The following is a 23257-nucleotide window of genomic DNA, read 5'->3' on the forward strand; positions in this document are numbered from 1 at the left end:
TGTGTCCCTGTAGGCCTGGGCCTCAACACCATTTATTGAAACTGTCTGCCTGTACTTATCCATTGTAAGGGGACAAGCAGCCAGTGTGGCAAGGCCAATGCCACTAGGTGTGACAGAAACTGTCTTGGTACTGACTACCCCAGTTTCTATGATGGACCCATAAGTGAACCCAACTACACCCTTAGTTTGACTGTTGCCAACAGTCCCACCACTATTACCACTACTGCTAGGGGCACTAGAGCTTGATGTATTAGTGGTGGTAGGCTCAGGGGGTTTACCTGGACAGGACTTATCCCCTGGCCTATGGCCTCTGTTTTTACACACAAAGCACCAATGCTTTTTAATGTGTGCAGGTTGTGAAGAAGAGGAAGAATTTGTTTTATCCCCACCCCCTGAAGAGTGTTTAGGATTTGAAGTAGGATCTTTTGTTTTACCCTTATCCCCATGCTTATCCTGAGATTTCTCACCATCTTTCTTCTTGCCATCCTTGTCACCACCTGTATGAACTTTTCTGTTCACTCTTGTTCTGACCCATTTGTCTGCCTTCTTTCCCAATTCTTGGGGAGAGGTCAGATCTGAGTCCACTAGATATTGGTGTAACAAATCAGACACACAGTTATTAAGAATATGCTCTCTCAGGATTAAGTTATACAGGCTTTCATAGTCAGAAACTTTACTGCCATGTAACCACCCCTCCAAGGCCTTCACTGAATGGTCAACAAAGTCTACCCAGTCTTGTGAAGACTCCTTTTTGGTTTCTCTGAACTTGATCCTGTACTGTTCAGTGGTTAAGCCATAACCATCTAGGAGTGCATTCTTAAGAACTGTAAAATTATTGGCTTCACTTTCCTTCACTGTAAGGAGCCTATCCCCACCCTTTCCACTGAAAGATAGCCATAGGATAGCAGCCCACTGCCTTTGAGGGACCCCCTGTACAACACAGGCCCTCTCAAGTGCAGCAAACCACTTGTTAATGTCATCCCCCTCCTTGTAAGGGGGAACTATCTTGTGCAGAAGATTCCTAGAATCATGCTCTTTCACAGGATTACTATCTGTAATACTGCTGCTGCCACCATGGGGTCCAAACCCCAACCTCTGCCTTTCTTTTTCTACGTCAAATGCTTCCCTGTCTAGATCCAGCTGTTGCTTTTTAAGCTTCAGCCTGGACTCTTCCACTCTCAATCTATTGAGTTCCCTTTCTAACACTCTGTCATCAGGGTGGGTGGGTTGGGCATGCTTAGACACAGAAGAATGGTGTGAATGAACAGAGGGAGACCTGTCCCTAACAGATGTCACTCTAACAACCTGGCCTAAAGGAGTGATATTCCTACTGTGATGAGAGCTCACATTAGTACCAGCCATGCTAGGTGGCCTGCTAAGGGGCAGGTTGGGAAGATTCTCATATAACACTTTAGCTGGGGCTAACCCAGAATCAGAGTGTGAACCATCAGCTAATCTGTCACCTGATGAGCCAGCTAAGACCTTATCATTTTCTATGAGCATGTTAACTAACAATTCTCTAGAGGGATTCTTCCCTACCCCTAAACCTCTATCAATGCAGAGACTCCTTACACCTTTCCAGTTAAGGTGGTCATAAGCTGTGCTGGCCAGATCCAGAGTTTGACCTGTACCAGACATGATAGAAAAGGGTTTAAGGGACAGAAAAAGAAAGAAAAAGTTTCAGAACTTTTTAAGGAACAGAAAAAAAAAACTTTTTCAACTTTTAAGAAACTTTTTGAAAGTTTAGAGGTACTTTTCAGCACTTAGCAATAGAGTAAGAGAAGAAAAGCAAAAACTTTTTGGTTAGGTGCACATACACTGAACTTGTTTTGTATATTTTTCTCTTATGAAAAGTACAAAATGACAAAGTGGTAAGTAGTTGCAAGTACTTATCCCACCACTGCACAACCAATGTAGGAGGCTGGCCTGGTTTGTAGTGGTACCAAGGGGTACTTAAACTCTGCACCAGGTCCAGTTATCCCTTATTAGTGTAGAAGAGGTGTCTAGCAGTTTAGGCTGATAGAAAAGGTAGCTTAGCAGAGCAGCTTAGGCTGAACTAGGAGACGTGTAAAGCTCCTACTATACCACTGGTGTCATATGCACAATATCATAAGAAAACACAATACACGGATATACTAAAAATAAAGGTACTTTATTTTTATGACAATATGCCAAAAGTATCTCAGTGAGTACCCTCAGTATGAGGATAGCAAATATACACAAGATATATGTACACAATACCAAAAATATGCAGTAATAGCAAAAGGAAGTAATGCAAGCAGTGTAAAATTACAATGTATTGCAATAGGAGCACATAGGTACAGGGGCAACACAAACCATACACTCCAAAAGTGGAATGCAAATAACGTATGGACCCCAAACCTATGTGAGCTTGTAGAGGGTCGCTGAGACTGTAAGAAAACAGTGAGGGTTAGAAAAATAGCCCACCCCAAGACCCTGAAAAGTAGGTGTAAAGTGCACCTATATTCCCCAGAGAGCACAGAAGGCGTGATAGGGGAATTCTGCAAGAAAGAACAACACCAGCAATGCAACCAAAGTGGATTTCCGGACGAGAGTACCTGTGGAACAAGGGGACCAAGTCCAAGAGTCGCGACAAAGTCGAGATTGGGCAGATGCCCAGGAAATGCCAGCTGAGGTTGCAAAGAAGCTGCCACAGGATGGTAGAAGCTGTGGATTCTGCAAGAACGAAGAGGACTAGGAACTTCCCCTTTGGAGGATGAATGTCCCACGTCGTGAAGAAGCTTGCAGGGGTGTTCCCACGCAGAAAGACCGCAAACAAGCCTTGCTAGCTGCAAGGGTCGCGGTTAGGGATTTTGGATGCTGCTGTGGCCCAGGAGGGACCAGGATGTCGCCAATTGCGTGAGGAGACAGAGGGGGCACCCAGCAAGACAGGGAGCCCTCACAGAAGCAGGCAGCACCCGCAGAAGTGCCGGAACAGGCACTACGAAGAAGAGTGAACCGGAGCTCACCCGAAGTCACAAAAGGAGATCCCACGACGCCGGAGGACAACTCAGGAGGTTGTGCACTGCAGGTTAGAGTGTCGGGGACCCAGGCTTGGCTGTGCACAAAGGAAATCCTGGAAGAGTGCACAGGAGCCGGAGCAGCTGCAAATCACGCGGTACCCAGCAATGCAGTCTAGCGTGGGACTTACCTCCACCAAACTTGGACTGAAGAGTCACTGGACTGTGGGAGTCACTTGGACAGAGTTGCTGAGTTCCAGGGACCACGCTCGTCGTGCTGAGAGGGGACCCAGAGGACCGGTGATGCAGTCTTTTGGTGCCTGCGGTTGCAGGGGGAAGATTCCGTCGACCCACGGGAGATTTCTTCAGAGCTTCTAGTGCAGAGTGGAGGCAGACTACGCACCACCAGGAAAACAGTTGAGAAGGCGGCAGGATCAGCGATACAAGGCTGCAGTAGTCGTCTTTGCTACTTTGTTGCGGTTTTGCAGGAGTCCTGAGCAGTCATCGGTCGATTCCTTGGCAGAAGGTGAAGAGAGAGATGCAGAGGAACTCTGATGAGCTCTTGCATTCGTTATCTAAAGAATTCCCCAAAGCAGAGACCCTAAATAGCCAGAAAAGGAGGTTTGGCTACTTAGGAAGGAGGATAGGCTAGCAACACAGGTAAGAGCCTATCAGAAGGAGTCTCTGACGTCACCTGCTGGCCCTGGCCACTCAGAGCAGTCCAGTGTGCCAGCAGCACCTCTGTTTCCAAGATGGCAGAGGTCTGGAGCACACTGGAGGAGCTCTGGGCACCTCCCAGGGGAGGTGCAGGTCAAGGGAGTGGTCACTCCCCCTTCCTTTGTCCAGTTTCGCGCCAGGGCAGGGCTGGGGGATCCCTGAACCGGTGTAGACTGGCTTATGCAGAGATGGGCACCATCTGTGCCCATCAAAGCATTTCCAGAGGCTGGGGGAGGCTACTCCTCCCCAGCCCTGACACCTTTTTCCAAAGGGAGAGGGTGTAACACCCTCTCTCTGAGGAAGTCCTTTGTTCTGCCTTCCTGGGCCAAGCCTGGCTGGACCCCAGGAGGGCAGAAACCTGTCTGAGGGGTTGGCAGCAGCAGCAGCTGCAGTGAAACCCCGGGAAAGGTAGTTTGGCAGTACCCGGGTCTGTGCTAGAGACTCGGGGGATCATGGAATTGTCTCCCCAATGCCAGAATGGCATTGGGGTGACAATTCCATGATCATAGACATGTTACATGGCCATGTTCGGAGTTACCATTGTGACGCTATGTAGTGACCTATGTATAGTGCACACGTGTAATGGTGTCCCCGCACTCACAAAGTCCGGGGAATCTGCCCTGAACAATGTGGGGGCACCTTGGCTAGTGCCAGGGTGCCCACACACTAAGGGGTGATTCTAACTTTGGCGGGCGGCGGAGGCCGCCCGCCAAAGTACCGCCGGCAGAATACCGCTACGCGGTCAGAAGACCGCCGCGGTAATTCAGAGTTTCCCGCTGGGCTGGCGGGCGACCGCCAGAAGGCCACCCGCCAGCCCAGCGGGAAACCCCTTCCCACGAGGATGGCGGCTCCGAATGGAGCCGGCGGAGTGGGAAGGGTGCGACGGGTGCAGTTGCACCCGTCGCGATTTTCAGTGTCTGCTATGCAGACACTGAAAATCTTGGTGGGGCCCTGTTAGGGGGCCCCTGCAGTGCCCATGCCATTGGCATGGGCACTGCAGGGGCCCCCAGGGGCCCCACGACACCCGTTACCGCCAGCCAGGTTCTGGCGGTCAAAACCGCCAGAACCAGGCTGGCGGTAAGGGGGTCGGAATCCCCATGGCGGCGCTGCTTGCAGCGCCGCCATGGAGGATTCCTCAGGGCAGCGGAAAACCGGCGGGACACCGCCGGTTTTCCGTTTCTGACCGCGGCTGTACTGCCGCGGTCAGAATGCCCTGGGATGCACCGCCAGCCTGTTGGCGGTACATCCGCGGTCCCCGGCCCTGGCGGTCCATGACCGCCAGGGTTGGATGACCGCCTAAGTAACTTAGCACCCAACCTTTACCAGGTAAAGGTTAGACATATAGGTGACTTATAAGTTACGTAAGTGCAGTGGTAAATGGCTGTGAAATAACGTGGACGTTATTTCACTCAGGCTGCAGTGGCAGGCCTGTGTAAGAATTGTCAGAGCTCCCTATGGGTGGCAAAAGAAATGCTGCAGCCCATAGGGATCTCCTGGAACCCCAATACCCTGGGTACCTCAGTACCATATACTAGGGAATTATAAGGGTGTTCCAGTATGCCAATATGAATTGGTGAAATTGGTCACTAGCCTGTTAGTGACAATTTGTAAGGAGAGAGCATAACCACTGAGGTTCTGGTTAGCAGAGCCTCAGTGAGACAGTTAGGCATCACACAGGGAACACATACATATAGGCCACAAACTTATGAGCACTGGGGTCCTGGCTAGCAGGGTCCCAGTGACACATAACAAACATACTGAAAACATAGGGTTTTCACTATGAGCACTGGGCCCTGGCTAGCAGGATCCCAGTGAGACAGTGAAAACACCCTGACATACACTCACAAACAGACCAAAAGTGGGGGTAACAAGGCTAGAAAGAGGCTACTTTCTCACATTAGGTCAGCCAATGAGGGAAGGCAGCAGTCCCAGACTCCTCACAGAGTGGGATGGGGTCAGTGAGACTGATGACCCCACTCCACTCTGTGACGAAGTTTCACTGATTGACACTCGCCCTGGGCGCTTCAGGGCTTAACTCTGAAGCGCCCAGGTCTAAGTCAATGGGTGACGCTTTCCTCGTCACCCAGGGGAGGTCCTCAAGGCACCTTTGCTGAACCGAGGAGGTCACGCCCATAGGAGCTGGGACCGCCTCAGCCCAGAAAAGTTCAGCTCAGGCAGCCAGGAGTCTGCGCAAGCTGTGCATGTCTGCTCCTGGCTGCCTGACCCGAACATGAAGAGTGTCTGTCAGGCTGGCCTTTGTTCAGCCTGACAGACACTCTTCATGAGGGGCAAAAGGTGGGGGGGTGTGGCCCCTCCACCCTAAAGGACGGGCCGCGCCTGCCTGACCCTCTCTCTGGGACACACTCCGGCCTTTGCTTCTATTCAGAAAGTGTGGTTGGGTCACTAGTTTTTTTGTTTTTTTTATTTAACTTTTAGCCCTGAAAAGAGACTAGTGAACATGGATTCTCTGGTCCACTGACTTCCTTCACTGCCTTGTGAGGCACTTTTCACTGGCCAAGAGGCAGTGGTTACTTTGTAAAAGGATGAGTGCTGGTGGCGAAAACTAGCAGCTGGGGCACTTAAATGTCGGCGGTGTAGTCTTGAATCCTCCAGACACTCCCTGCCCCTTTATTCATCTCACTCTTAGGTCCCTTTCCATTTTTTTCTCTTTCTGTTTTGTGTGTTTTTCACTCTCCTGTTCTCTGTAAATATCTGATACAGAAAAAATAAGCGCTGGTCCCCATAAATTAGTGCTGATGGGCCCCACCAGCTCAAATTAAGCACTGCCTAGAGGGCAGCAGTTTAGTGGCATTATCCCAAATGTAATCTTTGGCCAGGTAACAGGTGGCTCTCTGTCTCCTCCAAGGCGCCTTTCACTGGCCTTCAGGGAGGGTCCAGTGACTTGTGAGACATCTTTCACTGGCCTATAGGCAGGTCCACTTGAATTATGCGATTATGTGGCAATTTTTGCAAAATTATAAATTTGCTGCATTTACCACATAATCCATCATCTGCCACATAATCTGCAGATTTTAAGAAAAAACAAGTTTTGATTCAAGCTCAAATGGTTAAAAAATTACTAGAAATGCAGTGACGTGGTGCAGTGAGGTAGAAGCCGTTTGCAAAACTGGACTGGTCCCCTTTCTGTTGCTTATTGCTATATTTGGGTGTTAATCTGGTACTAACGAAGTGCAACCAATGCTCAGTGTTACCAAGTTTTAAAATGACAAAGTAATTAAGTATTATTACAAAATGTGCCACATTACGCCGCATAATTTGCGTTGCCTTGACGTGTAATTTACTCAACCCTGCCACATAATTTGGCCTCTCCTGCCGCCTAATTCCAGTGGCTCTTCCTAAAGGCGTCTTTGCCTATTATAATTGTACACAATGGTGCTGGACCCGGCGCTGTAATTTAAACCTCTCGTCTGTCTGCACCTATTAAGGAAGAGATGTGGAAAGAGGCGCCTGCGCACCCCGACATTTGTATCAGGGCGCAATGGCTTCTTCTGCACAAGCTAAAGGAACCGAGACCTATTATTTTAAAAGCTTTTTCTTTCTAGCATGTCTGGCTGTCTTGAAATCAATAGCCCCCCACCCCGCTACGCCCCCCCAGAAGGGCGCAGACACTAGTCCCCCAGCAGCTCCTGGTGACATCCCTCAGAAAGCACTGATTAGAGGCAGGAAATCTCGGGGTCCCACCAGACACAGAAGCAAAGATCTAATTGTCTGACCTTTTCCAACTGGTGTTTTTGTCCCCGTCGCTCTTGAGGCATCTAAAACATGGCGTTAGCATGAAGGATGAGTTTAATTTAACAGAAGCAACGCCTTGCTTCATTGGCCTCGGCTCCACAGAGAAGGGCGGGGCGGGCTGCCCCTTCCTTGTCTGGCCTCTCCGCTGGAGACAGCTGCCCTGCTAGTGTGCCATGGGCCCTAGTGCAAAGAAGGAAATTGCTGCTGTTCGAACTGCAAACCATAGCAATGATCAGTGGTCCCCCCACTCCTATGGACCCGGGTGCCACTGAACCTGCTGCACCAGTGGAAGCCACGCCCTCGGCTACAGCACTGGAGACAGAAACCTGCAAAATCTCTTTTAATGGTACTCGCCCTGCAGACAGGCCATATTTCGCAACCCACGCTCTTTCATTCCTTTTATGAAAATATATTTAACATCTGTAAATAAACTCACAGGCCCTCATTGCACGTGGCCCGGTACATTCTGCTATGTGTGGACATGTGTTACCTCAAATACCTAAATTCAGAGACTTGTGGCAAACACTGCACCCCCACCATCTTGCCCGGGTGACCTTTGGCAGCTCAGACCTGCTAAATTTGGTGAAGAAAGCTGGCCAGTAAATGTCAGGACACGAGGGTTTGGTAATCTAACCCCAAAATGGGTCTGTATAATGTATAATTTAGGGGCATTACTCGGAATAGGCGGTAATTATCACACCTAATACATTCCGAACACCTGGGTTTTCGATGTTATCAAGCCTGATAATTATTGCATCTGACGCCGCCCACTCGTAATGCAGGCCTTACGGGTAGTATTCCACTGTAATAAAATGTAAGAAATTCCACCGGTGGAGTCTCCCGTAGATGAAGTACTTTCTGTTGAAATCAAAGGGTTTGTCATTATCCTGCATGGATTTTTAGGTCTGGCTTGACAGTGCAACGGTCACCTAACCTTTTAATGTACACCAATATTATTCTACAATTATTTGGTTCCACGCAAATACATATGCTATTTACTTGTAATGCTTCACATCATCACACAACATTTTCTTAAAGCCAGGCCTCTCAGCATTGCCAATGCTTGTTACTGCATATGTTTAAGAGGTGCATAACAACCAACTGAACCTTGACCTTTGACTACCCCCTTTGGGGGGGAGGGGGGGTCACCAAAACAGCTTACTGGGCTAAGAGTTTGCACTGTGATCTGATGGGCACTTGCTACAACCTCAACACTATGGAGTCAGCCCTTTAGATCAGGATTACATGAATACTATACTAACACTATTAAGCGCCTGGATACCCTCTCAGGTGATTAGTGCACTATACAAGTCAACATAACATAGCATATTTTATTGTGTACTAATGACACCTCTTATTCAACTACCTATGGCAGGCTAGTTGTGTGCTCAGAGTTCACATTTTACTTGCATTTTTGCCCTATTTTCACAGTTTTGCACAGACTGGAACCAACAGCTGAAATTAGTTGGTAAGTGAGTACAGCACAAAGGCAAACTTTGCAAAATTCTATACAAAAAATTCTCAATTTTGAAAGGTTGCAAAGCTTTTTCACGGACCCACTTTTGTGTTGTATTTGTGACTTTTGCAGAAAATATATACCATCCCTATCCTCTTAACATTAATGAAATGTTTCTGCACAGGAAGTACTTTACAGAAGGCACGCCCTCTCTTCATGAGTGACCGCTCACTTCCACTGGGGCAGGTAACAGCAGTTACCGGATCCATCTGAACTGAGAGCTTTATACCCTCACACAGAGTTTTCCACTGCTGAAAGCAGCTGAGATCTCCAGTTGAAAGACCAGCTCAAATGAAGACTTACTAGGAAAATTATACCCAAATCCACTGATCCTTCCAGTAATTCGCCATTTCTTAGTGGACCCTCCGGGTCTAACTTCAATGAGCCAGATTTTTCCCCAAACCGGAGTCATCAGTACCCCTGGTAACTTCATGGGGTGTGGAAATCCAGCCCAAGAAGGTTTAGCCGTGCTTAGTTTGTAAAGTATGTAAGTTCAGTTGCTCAAAGATTTTCTTATAAGCCTTCTGCTGGTGCTGCCAAATGCAGAGGTTGCCTCGTCCTTGTTCCACCTCACGTCTTTCTTCCACCACCCCCGGTCTCTTTATTACATGAACACCAAGGCTGCCTGTCATGATTCCTCTTCCTGCCTCTTAGTCCCACCTCCCTACACTTCCAGTCTCTTTATCTCATGAATACGAGGCTGTCTGGTCTTGATTCCACCTCAGGTCTCTTCCTTCCACCACCTACACTTCCTGTCTCTTTATCTCATGAATACCGAAACTGCCTGGTCTTGATTCCACCTCATGCCTCTCTTGCACCTCCTACACTTCCTGTCTCTGTATCTCATGAATACCGAGGCTGCCTAGTCTTGATTCCATCTCATGCCTCCTTCACCCACCCCCTACACTTCCTGTCTCTTCATCTCATGAATACTGAGGCTGCCTGGCCTTGATTCCATCTCATGCCTCCTTCACCGACCTCCTTACACTTCCTGTCTCTTTATCTCATGAATAGCAAGGCTGCCTGGTCTTGATTCAATCTCATGCCTCTTTCACCCACCTCCCTACACTTCCTGTCTCTTTATCTCATGAATACAGAGGCTGCATGGTCTTGACTCCATCTCATGCCTCCTTCACCCACCTCCTTTAACTTCCTGTCTCTTTATCTCATGAATACTGAGGCTGCTTAGTCATGATTCCAACTCATGCCCCTTTGTCCCACCACCCTACACTTCCTGTCTCTTTATCTCATGAATACAGGGGCTGCCTGGTCTTGATTCCATCTCACGCCTCTTTCACCCACCTCCCTACACTTCCTGTCTCTTTATCTCATGAATACCAAGGCTGCCTGGTTGTGATTCCACTTCCGGTCTCTTTCTTCCACCTCCTACACCTTCTGTCTCTTTATCTCATGAATACGAGGCTGCCTAGTCTTGATTCCACCCCATGCCTCTTTATCTCATGAATACCGAGGCTGCCTAGTCTTGATTCCACCTCATGCCTCTTTCTTTCACCTCCTACACTTCCTGTGTCTTTATCTCATGAATACTGAGGCTGCCTAGTCTTGATTCCACCTCATGCCTCTTTCTCCCATCTCCCATACTCCTTGTCTCCTTATCTCATGAATACTGAGGCTGCCTGGTCTTGATTCCACTTCACGTCCTTTCTTTCACCCCACTGCATTACTTATCTATTTACCTCTATCTTGTAGATTTTCCATTCTTTTTCCTCTGTCTCTGTTTTCGTATCTGTCTCTTCTCCCTTCTTTTCCCCTTTCTCTCTCTTTCAATAAGTCTATTTCTGAATTAAGGGAGCAAGTGCCTGTCACCTGCAGGCACAAATTAAGCCCCGCCTGACCAACCAAGGGCCCTTACACCTTACCAGTTTATCTCATGGAACTCCAAAATCAAACACCTACAGAAGCCTTTGTCAAAGAAAAGCTCAGAACCATGTCATAATTTAAATTTCAATTTCTCTATAAACGTGACTTTATCAACTAAAGAAAGACATCTCTCATACCAGTTTAGCAATACCAGACACATTTTTCCTTCTTGTGGCTCATTATTGTGATAGTCTTCCCTTTTTTACTGAAAATGTACAAATCCTCAATTTCTGTTTGGTTACCAAGTTTAGGGTGCAGCCTCTCTGTTTGGGGGTGGTGATGGGCACACTGTACTGTATGGTTGCAGACACTGTATGTTTCTGTCCTCTACATTATAAACCTACACATAGTATTTGAATAATTAAAGAGACTTACCTTTGACTTCCAGAGGCACCGTGTCCTGTTCGTCATCGATACCAATGACCACCTCACAGCGGTAGGTGCCCGAGTCGCTGAAGCGTGCGGCGGCGATCACCAGGGTGGCATTGTACCGGTCCCGCGGATAGCCCGGCAGGGCCACCCGACCTTCAAACCCTCGAGCTACCTTCACCACGTTGTCTTTGGCCACCAGGATGGGCACCTCCTTGGGCCGTGACTGGGAGTCCCACTGCACCTTGGTCCACTTGATGCGTGGGGGCTCGGGGGCATTGTTTGGCCCAAGGGTCTGCGAAGTGTCGAGCAGGAAAATGCAGGGCAGCGTGACCTCCTCGGCCAGTCCTACCTCCACGGGGTCGTGTTGGACCTTGTTGAAGTGGATCAGTCTAGCATTATCTTGAGAACCTGTGGAAAACAGAAGGACTCAATTTACAACCATGCGGAGGTGTAAAAAAACAAGTTTACTACTAAAGGTTAGGGTGAGTCTCATTCATCTAGGCTCTGGAAGGGAGGCATGGCCACACCTAAAACCTCAAGATAGACTATAACAGTTCTAAACGCTTGCCATTCTACAAATAAAAGATTGCAACATGCAAGCCCGCATGACCCCAATCTTGGCCTCTTGCAGTGGGAGGCTGGCTTGAGCATTAACTTGGCACCAGTGGTTGACTTAGAACTAAGACTCCCAGTTTTCCATTTTTACTGATTTGTACAGGCAAAAAGCTGTCTATTTTCCTGTCTATTTTTTATTTATGTGTAGGTATGAATAAAAACAGAAATCAGGTGGCGTCGTGGGTGATTCTAAACGCTGCTTGTGATAACTACCACCCCAAAGGATGTGTTTATTAACAGGTGAGGGAGTTAACAAACACGGAAAGTGTCCTGGTGAGGATTAAATGGCTGCAGGTGTGCACAAGGTGGCTACTAAGGGCCTGCTTTGGAGTTTGACGTATGGGGTTACTTCCAGTGGTGTAACAAAACTTAAGGGCCCCCCCTTGCAAAGTGCCTGTAGGGCCCCCCTCCTCCCCCAGACCCAGTCAGGGACCTGCTGCCCATGCACAGTTTATTGTGCTGAGGGGGCCTCCTGGAGCTCGGCGTCCCCCCTGCACCGTGGGGGCCTTTGTTATGCCACTGGTTACTCTGTCACAAACGTGGACGGATATCCCATCCGCTATATTACAATGCCATCACGTCCTATGGACAGCGTAATACGGAGGACGGGATATCTGTCACAGTGGTGACGGAATAACCCCGCCACCAAAGTCTAAATCAGGCCTTAAGATTTTTTTTTATATATATTTTTTTATTGAATTTTCAACAAGACAGGGTAAATAGCTGATAATAGTAATGCCAATTACAATACAGGCCCTTAGTAATGACGGGATACATAGCCTACATCGGTTGGTAATCTGACGTCATACCCGCCACCGCTCGCGTACTCAATGTGTCGCAATCCCAGAATATCAATCACACTTCATATTGTGGCCAGCCAGAGTTATTTACTATAAGGCCCTGATATAAGTAATTTAGGGAAAGGAAGTACAACTTGGAGAAGATGAGAATGATATAACGTGTCTGGTATGTGCGGTTCAGGGCTAGATGGTATCCACGATAAGTTACCCAATAGGGACTCTGGTCCCGGAGGGGAACCACCGGGGTCGTGGGGTGGAGGGCGAGCGAGTGGACGCCACTCTCCCCTAGCAATGTGCAAAGTGTCCACCCAGTGCGTACATGGGGTGCATTCCCCTTTCCACCCCTTGAGGACATTAGAGGTCGGGCAAGCACGTGGCACCAGGGCGGGAGGGGTAGAAGCAAAGGAGAGAGCCAGGCTTCTATCACACAATGGCTGGCTGTGTACCGGAATGTTCCAGTGCTGGCAGGAGTGATCCTACTGGGCTGGTGTCCCCATTCCCCCAAGGGGGCCATTTTGTCAGCCAGGTTCATCGGATAAGTGTCCCAGAGTGTCATACCCCAGTCTCCACCCCACGAACGTCGATCCTGCTCCAATGCCCTAGCTTCCACTGCAGCCCAGCGGGATATCACATGCAGCCAGTTCTACACATTGGGGGGGTCGGGTGCTTTCCAGGACATAGCAATAAGTCGTTTGAACAGCACAAATGCTAGGTCTACACATTTTAGGTAATGTTTAGTCTGTTTGTTTCTCTTGGCAATCCCCAGTAGACAGAAAAGTGGGTCCAGCGGGAGGCGTACATCTATAATGTCCGATACGTGTTGTACTATACGTGACCATGTATTGCGCAACACCGGGCATTCCCACGTCACATGTAAAAAAGTGGCATCTCTATGGCGACACCTTGGGGATGCAGGGGAAGCTCCTGGGAACATGCTATGTAGGCCAAGGGGTATCAGGTAAGTTTGATGAACATAATTGAATTGTGAATATTTCAATCTGGCATTCCGTGCAACATATCTCACATGCTCTAGTGTCATTCTCCATTGCTGTTCGGTCAAAACAATGCCCAGACAGTCATCCCAACAAACCTTGCTATGGGGATGTGGCACACCCTGTGTCCCCCCCCAGTGCTGTGTAAAGTTTGTACACCGCCCTCCTCTCTGAGCCTCGTGTTAGTACATAATGCAGCCCATGAAGTGTTGTGGGTTTTAGGGGGCCCAACTGCCAGATTTTCCCTACCACTGCTTGCAGTGCTGCGCAAGCAAGGAACTGCCCTGTGTCCAGACCATATATTTCACTGAGGTTTGAAAAGGAACGCATCTGTCCCTCCTCATAGAGGTCACTTAAATATGCAAGTCCACCTTCCCTCCATGTGTAAAAGTCCTATATTTGATTGAGGTCTCGCAATCGCGGTATATCCCATATCGTAAGTCGAGGTGAGTAGGAGAACAACCGCCGCCGTGGATGGACGTATCGAGTCCAGACCGTCCTTGCCGTCCTCAGCAGTAGACCTAAATCCGCATAGGGTCTGCCCAATGTGAAGAGCCATCTCAGCACCCCTCCCCCCCACAGCGTCTCGCACCATATCCCCCTCTAACGTTTGATCTCCAGTCAACCAGGGCATCAGCCACAGCAGTTGAGCTGCTGCATAATATCCCTCTATATCTGGTACCGCCATGCCACCTTCGATCAGGGGGTGCTGGAGTGCATCCAGGGATACCTCCTGCATCCGGATCCCCATATAAGCGCTGTTAGCAGACTGCCCACAGCCTTAAAAAAGGCTTTCCCAAGCAGAACCGGTGATGCCATGAACAAGTAGAGCAATCTGGGGAGAACCAACATTTTGGCAATGGCCGTTCTTCCCACAGGGGAGAGGGGCAGGCGCGTCCAGAAGGACAAAGATTGTTGGGTGGAGGCCAGGGCCTTATCATAGCTACCTTCCACTAGGTCTATTTTACAGTGGTACACATTAATCCCAAAATAACGAAAGGTCCCGGTGGCCCACACAAGTCGCACTCCACCTGACAGTAGCCCCGCCACGTCGCCAGCCTTACGTAGGGGAAATGCACATGATTTACCCCAATTTACCTTAGGGCCGCTACTTCACCAAAGTGGTCTAATAAAGCAAATAAATCTGGGAGGGCACTGGTAACCTCAGGCAAATAAATTAAGACATTATCCGCATACAGGGATGTGATATGCCAACGCCCGCCCGCCCAGAGTCCCCATTCTAGTTCCCTCATCCGCAATCGCTCCACCAGCGGATCCATAGCCAGCGTGAAAAGCACTGGGGAAAGTGAACAGCCCTGTCATGTCCCCTCTGGGTGGCAAAGGAGCGAGACACCTGGCTGGCAGTGCGGACTCTCGCACGAGGGGCGATGTATAGCAGATGTGCCTACTGTATGAAACGAGGGCCCAGTCTGAATCGTTCCAGGACCTGCATTGAGTAGGCCCAGCTAAGCGTGTCGAATACCTTTTCAAAATCCAGGGATACAGCCACTGGGTGGTCCGTACCCCTGGAAACCGCGTCCATGAAATGGCATAGCTGTCTGGTGAGATGTGGCCCTGAGCGGCACAAATCCGCACTGATCAGGGTGTATTAAGGTAGAGATCACCAGAAACAGTGTTTGCCAGGGTCTTGCTTAGGATCTTATAATCAATGTTTAGCATTGATAAGGGTCGATATGAGCTCACTTCAAGCGGGTCTTTACCTGGTTTGGGTAATGCTACTATAAGTGCTTCGCACAGCGAATGCAGGAGTTCCCCCTGTTGACAAGACGCCCTATACGTATCTCGCAACCGAGGCGCAAAAGTGTCCCTGTAGGCAGCATAAAATTCAACCAGACACCCATCCAGTCCGGGGGTCTTTCATCTGGCCATTTGTTAAATCGTTAATCGTATTTTGCCTAACTGTAACGGCTGCTGTAAGTCCTGTCTCTGCTGCTGTGTCAGGGTGGGCAGATTTTGCAGAAATGAGGGGGTGTGGGAAACGGGAGGTGCAGGCAGTGCAGTGTACAATGTTTCATAATACTGTGTAAAGGTTTCATGAATTGCCTCCTGAGTGTTTACCACTTCACCCCCGTTGTTGCGAATCGCACCCACAACTGTCCTGGGCGCCTCCGAGCGCAGTAGCCATGATAGTGGGCACCAATGTCTGTCTCCGTCATTGGGCTTTTGGGTCAGGTGCGCTTTATACCTAGCTGTCGCAGTTCTTTCTGGTGTCGACAGCGCTGAGTCAGCAACAGTGGGCGCTCAAGGGGGTCATATAGCGCCTCCCTTACAAGCCTACGTATATCATGTTCAAGGTTCAATATACTACGCGCAAGGGTAAATTTCACTTCACAAGAGGAGGCCATGCAATGGCCTCGCAAAACCACATTCATCGCATCCCATTCTACTCTGATGTCGCCTTCGGAGCCTGAGTTTTGCTTAAAGTACTCTGAGATATTGGTACCTATCGTAGTTTTATATGCTGTATCCTGTAGAGCTTCCGCTCGTAACTTCCGTAATGGGATTGGTGGATTGGCTATGCCCCACTGGAAAGTAACTTTAAGGGGATTATGATCAGATAGTGTTCTACCTAGAAATTCAGAACCACCGATACGGGGCCATAAATGTGAGTAAAAGAAAATATAATCTAGTCTCGTGTGTATTTGGTATCCCGGTGCATAGTAAGAATATTCCCTGGATGATTTAACCGCCAGACATCATGTAAACACATGGAGTGAGACAACTGCTGGAAGTGCTTAGTGGCTTATAGGCCAGGGGTACTCGGAAGAGGAGAGATCGAGCGATCCAATGTGATATTCTGAACACAATTAAAATCTCCCCCCCAGAGAGAAGGAGCTCCAGCATCATGTAATAAATTCGGGCTAGCTCATTTAAGAAAGTCCCTTGTGCAGTGTTAGGGCCATATATTGATGCCAGCATGATAGGGTGACCATTTAGTTGGCCTTCTAGGAGAACGTATCACCCCTCCCGGTCTATGTGCACCCTGGTTTTAACGAAGGGAACTTCCAGCGCCACCCAGATTAGTGTACCCCTGGAGTACGCTGGAATCCAGTACCATAAATTTGGCCCCCTAACTGACGGTTAAGTTTAAGCAGTTCCCCATGTGTCAAATGCATCTCCTGGAGACAGGCAAAATATACCCGTCACCGCCTGAGGTAAGTATACACCCTGGACCGCTTAATAGGACTGGCCATACCCCGAATGTTCCAAGTTAACATAGCGTAGTCTGCAGCCATAAGATCATCAGATAATGTTCATCCCCATGTCCGCTCCCCCACCAACCCTCTCAAACCCTCCACCCAATCCGCACTCTCCATGTCAACTAGGCATCTTAAGAACAATAAGAACAAGATAAAAAACTCCCGATGCCAGGCCCGACCCATAACGAGTATCATGCCAAAACTCCCCAAACAGTCAAACAGTACGTCAAGGTGTTATACATGCGTCCATTCAGCCAAGGCATAATGCCTTTCGTCTCCTTCTCTTCCAGGGAGGGGGGGGCGAAGGAAGATGGATATGAGGTGTGTGTCCGCGTTGCAGGCCCTGGGAGGGACAGAACAAGGAAAAGCTTGGGCCCGGAGAGGCAACAAAACAAGAGGGAACAATTCAATGATTCTGCCGGCACCTCTTACCCGCACAAGAACCGCTGGCAACTAAGGATATAAAGTCTTGGATAGTATCAAAGGTCATCTCCATGCGCGGGGTTAACGCCGGGTCCTCCTCTCCAAGCGAGTTCTTGGAGGGCGATGGAGATCCTGCATCTGTATCAGAAGATATTGGTGGATTATCTGCCAGTGCAAAAAAGGGATTATTGGCTAGCTGCAAAATCTTCCTTTATTGCCCCCCCCCCATCGTTCCTTGGCTCCCTGAGCACAGGATGGTCTCGCTCTGCTGGATTTTCATTTACACCCATTGTCTTGGGGGGCGTCAGCCAGGCGGCCTCATCTTGAGACTCTTGTGAGGGGTGCATTAGTCCTTTGGCGTGTAACCAGGTCCACACATCTTTTGGTGGAGAAAAACACTTGTGTTGCCTCACCATCAACCACCCGAAGTTTTGCTGGAAATAAAAGAGCGTATTTGTAATTCAATTCTCTCAAACGTTGCTTCACTTTAACGAAGGAGTTAAGTTGTTTCTGTACCTCAGTAGTAAAGTCAGGGTTAGCCGAGATCTCAGCATTTTCATGACGCCATGGCACGTTGGAGCGGGAGAGTTGCAGAATTAAATCTCGGTTTCTAAAATTAAGGAGGTGGGCCACTATCGGTCGTGGAGGCGGTGAGGGAGTCTACCGGGTACTCTGTGGGCCCTTTCTACTGAGAAAAACTTCGAGGGGTTGCCACCTGGAATAGTGTCAATCAACCATTGTTCCACAAATAGTTCCACACTGGGGCCTTCCGTTCAGGGAATCCCACCAGGCTGATGTTACTGCGGCGCGATCTCCCCTCTGCATCCTCTGCCCGCTCGTGAAGTGCAGTCATCTCTAGCTTCACCTGCGTCATCTGGCCTGAAGTTCCTGGACCGTAGGGTGGCAAGTGAAGATTCCCCTCCTTCCACATGTTCCGTCAAGTTACGATGATCTACCGCGAGTAGATTACCCTCCACAGCTATTGCCTAGCCTTCAGTGAAGTTTTCATGTCTAGAATGTCTTGGAGGACTTTATCAAATTGAGCAGAGTTCGATTTAAGCATTGTGTCCAATTGAGTAAGGGTCTCCATCGCACCACCGTCTCTCAGGGGTTGATCTGGGTCTTGCTCAATGTTCTTGGTGACTTTAGTCTTGCCCATCATTGCAGCGCGAATGAGAGGGAGGGGGGCTGCCTGTCACCAGGGGAGCACCCTCTCACCCAGGAATGTAACACACAATGTATAATTTTCCCTAGATGGTGTCCAGGAGCACAGGAAGGTCTACTGGAGACCGTGTGGGGGGGTAGGTCACTAAATCTCTGTCCTGGATCCACCTCACTAGTGCGACCTCCATCTCCACTGTCGTCTGAAGGCCAAGCGTGGAACCCTCCCTTCATTTGGAAGCAATCAGTGTGGAGGTCCAATTCAGTTCCCTCGAGGAGGGGGGTTGGGTGGGAGAGCCACTGATATAAGGCCCTCTCCCCGCCCCGTCACCAATTGGCATGTCACTGATAGTGGGCGGTTGGTCGTTATGCAACCTCACCGTTTATGTGCAGAGGGGCCTTGCGGCCATTGCTTTTCAGTCACACCCATGGCTGCCTTGACGTGCTCCATGGTTCTCCGTTGGCACCCAAAAGCTTTGTGCAGGTTACAATTATGGTTCATGGGGTGGCTCTCCTCTGGTTCCCTTATCCCTCACTCGGGGCCAAATCAGCTTGAGCTGGCTCGTAGCGCGGCTGCAACAGAGGTGTGGCCGCGTGTTGTTGCAGTGACTTCGTCAGCCGCCTGCACTGCTAGTTGTGCTCATTTCGGCAACTTGCTTTCTGCACGGTAGCAGCCCGTCGGACTCCGCGCAGTGCGGCCATTCACGTGTGGCCGTTCGCCTCTCAGGCCTGGATTGCCGTAGTACAGGCCTAGCACTCCGTCGACCGCTCCGCTCCCACCAGACTTCACCGTCTGCGTAGGCACTGCAGTACCGGATGCGATCGCTGCTCCTCTCCTCGGAGGCTCCAGTGCCCCTCCAGAGGCCGCATACAAAATTCAACGCGTCTCGGTCCGTTACTGACACGATACCAAGAGAAGATCCCCGGGGCCTCTACAGAGCTCCGGATCAGGCGACCGCACCGACCACCATCTTGACTCCGCCCCATCAGGCCTTAAGATATGTATAATTTCATTAGGCCTGGGTGCAATTTAAATTACTTCAGTGTAACATTCATGTAATTTTCTGAATTTCTGTTCTGCTTGTTAAACAAAACTCTCCAAGTTGTGCCATGATGCCACTTTCTATAATTACATGCCTTTCTCTGTAAAAACTTCCAGCAACTGTCATTCACAGTAAACATTTTACTGCAAATACACAAGAACAACAGAATGTAAGTGATTGTTGTTTGTGGTGCTTTTTTTTTTTTTTTTTACTTTTTTTTTTTAGCTGAAATGCGTTGAGTCAAAAATTGACAAGAATTAAAATATAGTGCTAAATGACAGATTTGTAGTTTACGTAATTAAGTGTAATATAACATAATTTTGCTGGCATTTCACGCAATCACATGAATGCTAATTCTGCAACTTTCTCACATTGAAACCCGTCAGACAAACAAGTACGAGTGTACATTTATCGGTTAAATACATGTGGAAATTTACTGTTTCTAGCTACATTTTGTTTTTCCACAAAACTCAAACATGGATAAACACAGACAAAATTAGTGATAATTAAATATTACCAAATACAGGTGGAAATGTCAAAAACATAAATAGCATAAAACTGGGAGCCTTAGTTGCAACCCACCCTCAGGCCCCCTGTTTGCTTCTGAGAAAGCAAGAATGTAACATCTAGAAATCAAAGCAGAGTATGGGAGATCTGTGTACTCTCTGGTCCCGCCACAGCCAGCAGAGGTTCCTCCATGGAAGCGGAGGAGCATTGCCCCCTACGCTGCTGTGAGCTAAGCATCACAAATAAAATGGTAATAAAATGATTTTATTACCATTTTATTTTTCATGCTTTCTGCCAGCAAACGGAGTGCGAGGGCAGGTCGGGCCAGTGAGTCACTGCTTCCAAAGACTGGCAGCAGTAAGGAGTGGCCACTTAAGTTTGAAGTGCGCATGTTGGTTTGGCCAGCTACCTTGCTACAGCCGGACTGACTCGCAATTCAAAGTTCTCCAACCTGGCCGTCTTTAACAGTACCTTTCAGAGGATGGAGCCGGCTTGCTCCAGCTGATAAAGATGCTTAACTCACGGTGCTTAACAGCATGAAAACTTAATTGGATGAGTGAACTGGCTGTTGGCTTTGCGCTCCGAGGACGTGCTGCAGAGCAACGGGGACGTGCTGCAAACATCGAGTAAGGTAAGTGATTTTTTTAAATATTCATATTAGTGTGTATGTTATTATGTATATTATGTGTAGTTTTTTGTGCTTGTGTTTTGCACCCCTCCAATGCGATTTGACACCAACTGCAACAGGCCACAGCTCTCATGACCCCTTTGGCCATTTCAAAATTAATAACTAGATCCTCAAACATAAAACGTACAGAAGTGACTGGGCAGAAAGAGGAAGGTGCAGAGGAATCTGGCCCTCATTCCAAGAAATGCAGGATTAATAACAAAACATGTAAAAAGTGTTAGCTGTCATTTTAGCACAACAAAGCTCCTCCTGGATGAATGGACCATCCTGGATGGGCACTAGAGAGCATCTGCTGCTTGAGGAAGCATAAATGTATCATCAGATGAAGCTCCTAGGTTAGTATGCCACATGCTATTCTAACGCTATTGTAAAGAGAGGGCGCTCCCAGGCAGACTGGGACCCTGTGCAGGCTCTCTCCAGCCCGGCAATTGTGTTGCTGGGCTGGAGAAAGCTGTCTGGAGAGAGCCTACTGCGCATGTGTGTTTGGCCGGCCCGAGATGGCCAGCCAAACATACATGCGCACTGAGCTCAGTGCTCATCACAGCCTGTGGCACTGCCCCTTTTACCAAAAAACAATAATAAACACAGTTTATTATTGTTTTTTGGTAAAAGGTTTGCAGCTGCAGCTGCTGGTGGTGGTGGGGGGGCGTGACGTTCCTCACCCTAATGGAGGAGCCGCCCTTGTTTGCCACATGGGAGCCCTGTTTGTCTAATTTAGAAACAAGCACACCAACGGATGTTTATTAATTCATCATACCACAGTGATAAGAGCCCAGAGTTTATTTTTTCAGAAATTATGCACTGGGAGAAGGAGGGTGGGGGAGAGGGGCTGGATCCAAATCCATTGACAGGGTAAATATTGGCCCTGTCAGCTCTTGGCATGGTTTCCCTGTCTTTTTGGCTTTTGACCTCCTGTTTTGATCCTGTGACCAGCACTAAAGTGCAAGTGCTCTAAACTGTACCCACTGATTGGACCCAGCAGATGAATTCATCACTACCCAACTATTTAGCATCTTGATCCATGACTGCTGGGCCTGCCCTTTTCACAGGGTCATCCCCAAGCTTTTTGCCTTCTTCCTCTTATTTTTTCTGGCCTGTTTTTGCTGGCTTTAGGACTCTGGGCACTTTACCACTGCTGACCAGTTCTAAAGTGCCAGAGCTCTCTGTCTAAACTGTATTTGTGATTGGTTTATCCATGATTGATTGGTATATCTGATTTACTAGTAAGTCCCTAGTAAAGTGCCCTATATGTGCCCAGGGGCTGTAACTCAAATGCTACTAATAGGCCTGCAGCACTGATTGTGCCACCCACATCAGTAGTCCGGTAAACATGGCTCAGACCTGCCACTGCAGTGCCTGTGTGTGCAGCTGTAAGCTGCCATTCCAACCTGGCCAGTGCACTCACTTGCCAGGCCCAAACCTTCCCTTTTACCACATGTAAGTCACCCCTAAGGTAGGCCCAAGGCAGCCCCATAGGAGGGGTGCAGTGTATTTAACAGGAAGGACATGTACTGGTGTGTCTCTCCCATACAGTATCATGGGGATTGCCTTGAAATATCTTTTAATGGGAGCAGATAGAGGTCTTAAGTTTGGGGTCTCTGAACTTAGAAGCTAAAAATACATATTTTTGTGAAGTTGATTTTAAAATTGTAAGTTTGAAAATACCACTTTTAGAACGTGGCCATTTTCTTGCTGAACTATTCTGTGCCTCTGCCTAGCTATGGAATACACGTCAGGGCAAGGATGAGAGTTGGGCTGTTGGTGAATTCACTCTAGACAGTCACACAAAGGGAGCTGAGGTGTGTCCTGCATATCCTGATGGGTCTTCCCGAGAGTTAGAAAATGGTCATCCCAAACTTTTTGTCTTCCTCCTCTTCTTTTTCTGACCTCATTTTTTGCTGGCTTTAAGACTCCAGACACTTTACCACTGCTAACCGGTGCTGAAGTGCATGTGCTCTCTCCCTAAAACATGGTAACATTGGCTCATACCCAACTGGCATATTTAATTTACTTATAAGTCCCTAGTAAAGTGCACTACACGTGCCCAGGGCCTGTAAATTAAATGCTACTAGTGGGCCTACAGCACTGATTGTGCCACCCACATAAGTAGCCCCTTAACCATGTCTCAGGCCTGCCATTGCAAGGCCTGTGTGTGCAGTTTCACTGCCACTTCGAATTGGCATTTAAAAGTACTTGCCAAGCCTTAAACTCCCCTTTCTCTACATGTAAGTCACCCCTAAGGTAGGCCCTATGTAACCATAGGGCAGGGTGCTATGTAGGTAAAAGGCAGGACATGTACATATGCATTGTATATGTCCTGGTAGTGGAAAACTCCTAAATTTGTTTTCCACTACTGTGAGGCTTGCTCCTTTCATAGACTAGGATTAGAGCTGCCCTCACAGAATTTTTTAGTGGAAGATTCTGATTGGAAAGGGGTAACCAGGTCACATGTAGTATGGCCAGAATGCTAATAGAAAATCCTGCTTATTGGTGAGGTTGGGTTTTAGATTACTATTTTAGAAATGCCACTTTTAGAAAGTGAGCATTTCTCTGCACTTAAAACCATCTGTGCCTTACAGCCTGTCTC

The 23257-nt window shown here is 48.5% G+C and overlaps 1 protein-coding gene across 3 annotated transcripts in view; it reads right to left on the reverse strand.

Moving 5' to 3' along the window:
* NCAN (neurocan) overlaps positions 1-23257 on the reverse strand; it is a 388051-nt gene that overhangs the window by 238331 nt on the left and 126463 nt on the right. For all 3 annotated transcript variants that reach the window (XM_069216521.1, XM_069216522.1, XM_069216523.1), the window contains exon 3: positions 11224-11628. In XM_069216521.1, the coding sequence (XP_069072622.1) occupies positions 11224-11628 (405 nt within the window). The remainder of the gene's footprint in view (positions 1-11223; positions 11629-23257) is intronic.

The sequence above is a fragment of the Pleurodeles waltl genome, chromosome 12, assembly GCF_031143425.1.
Source record: "Pleurodeles waltl isolate 20211129_DDA chromosome 12, aPleWal1.hap1.20221129, whole genome shotgun sequence".
NCBI lineage: Eukaryota > Metazoa > Chordata > Amphibia > Caudata > Salamandridae > Pleurodeles > Pleurodeles waltl.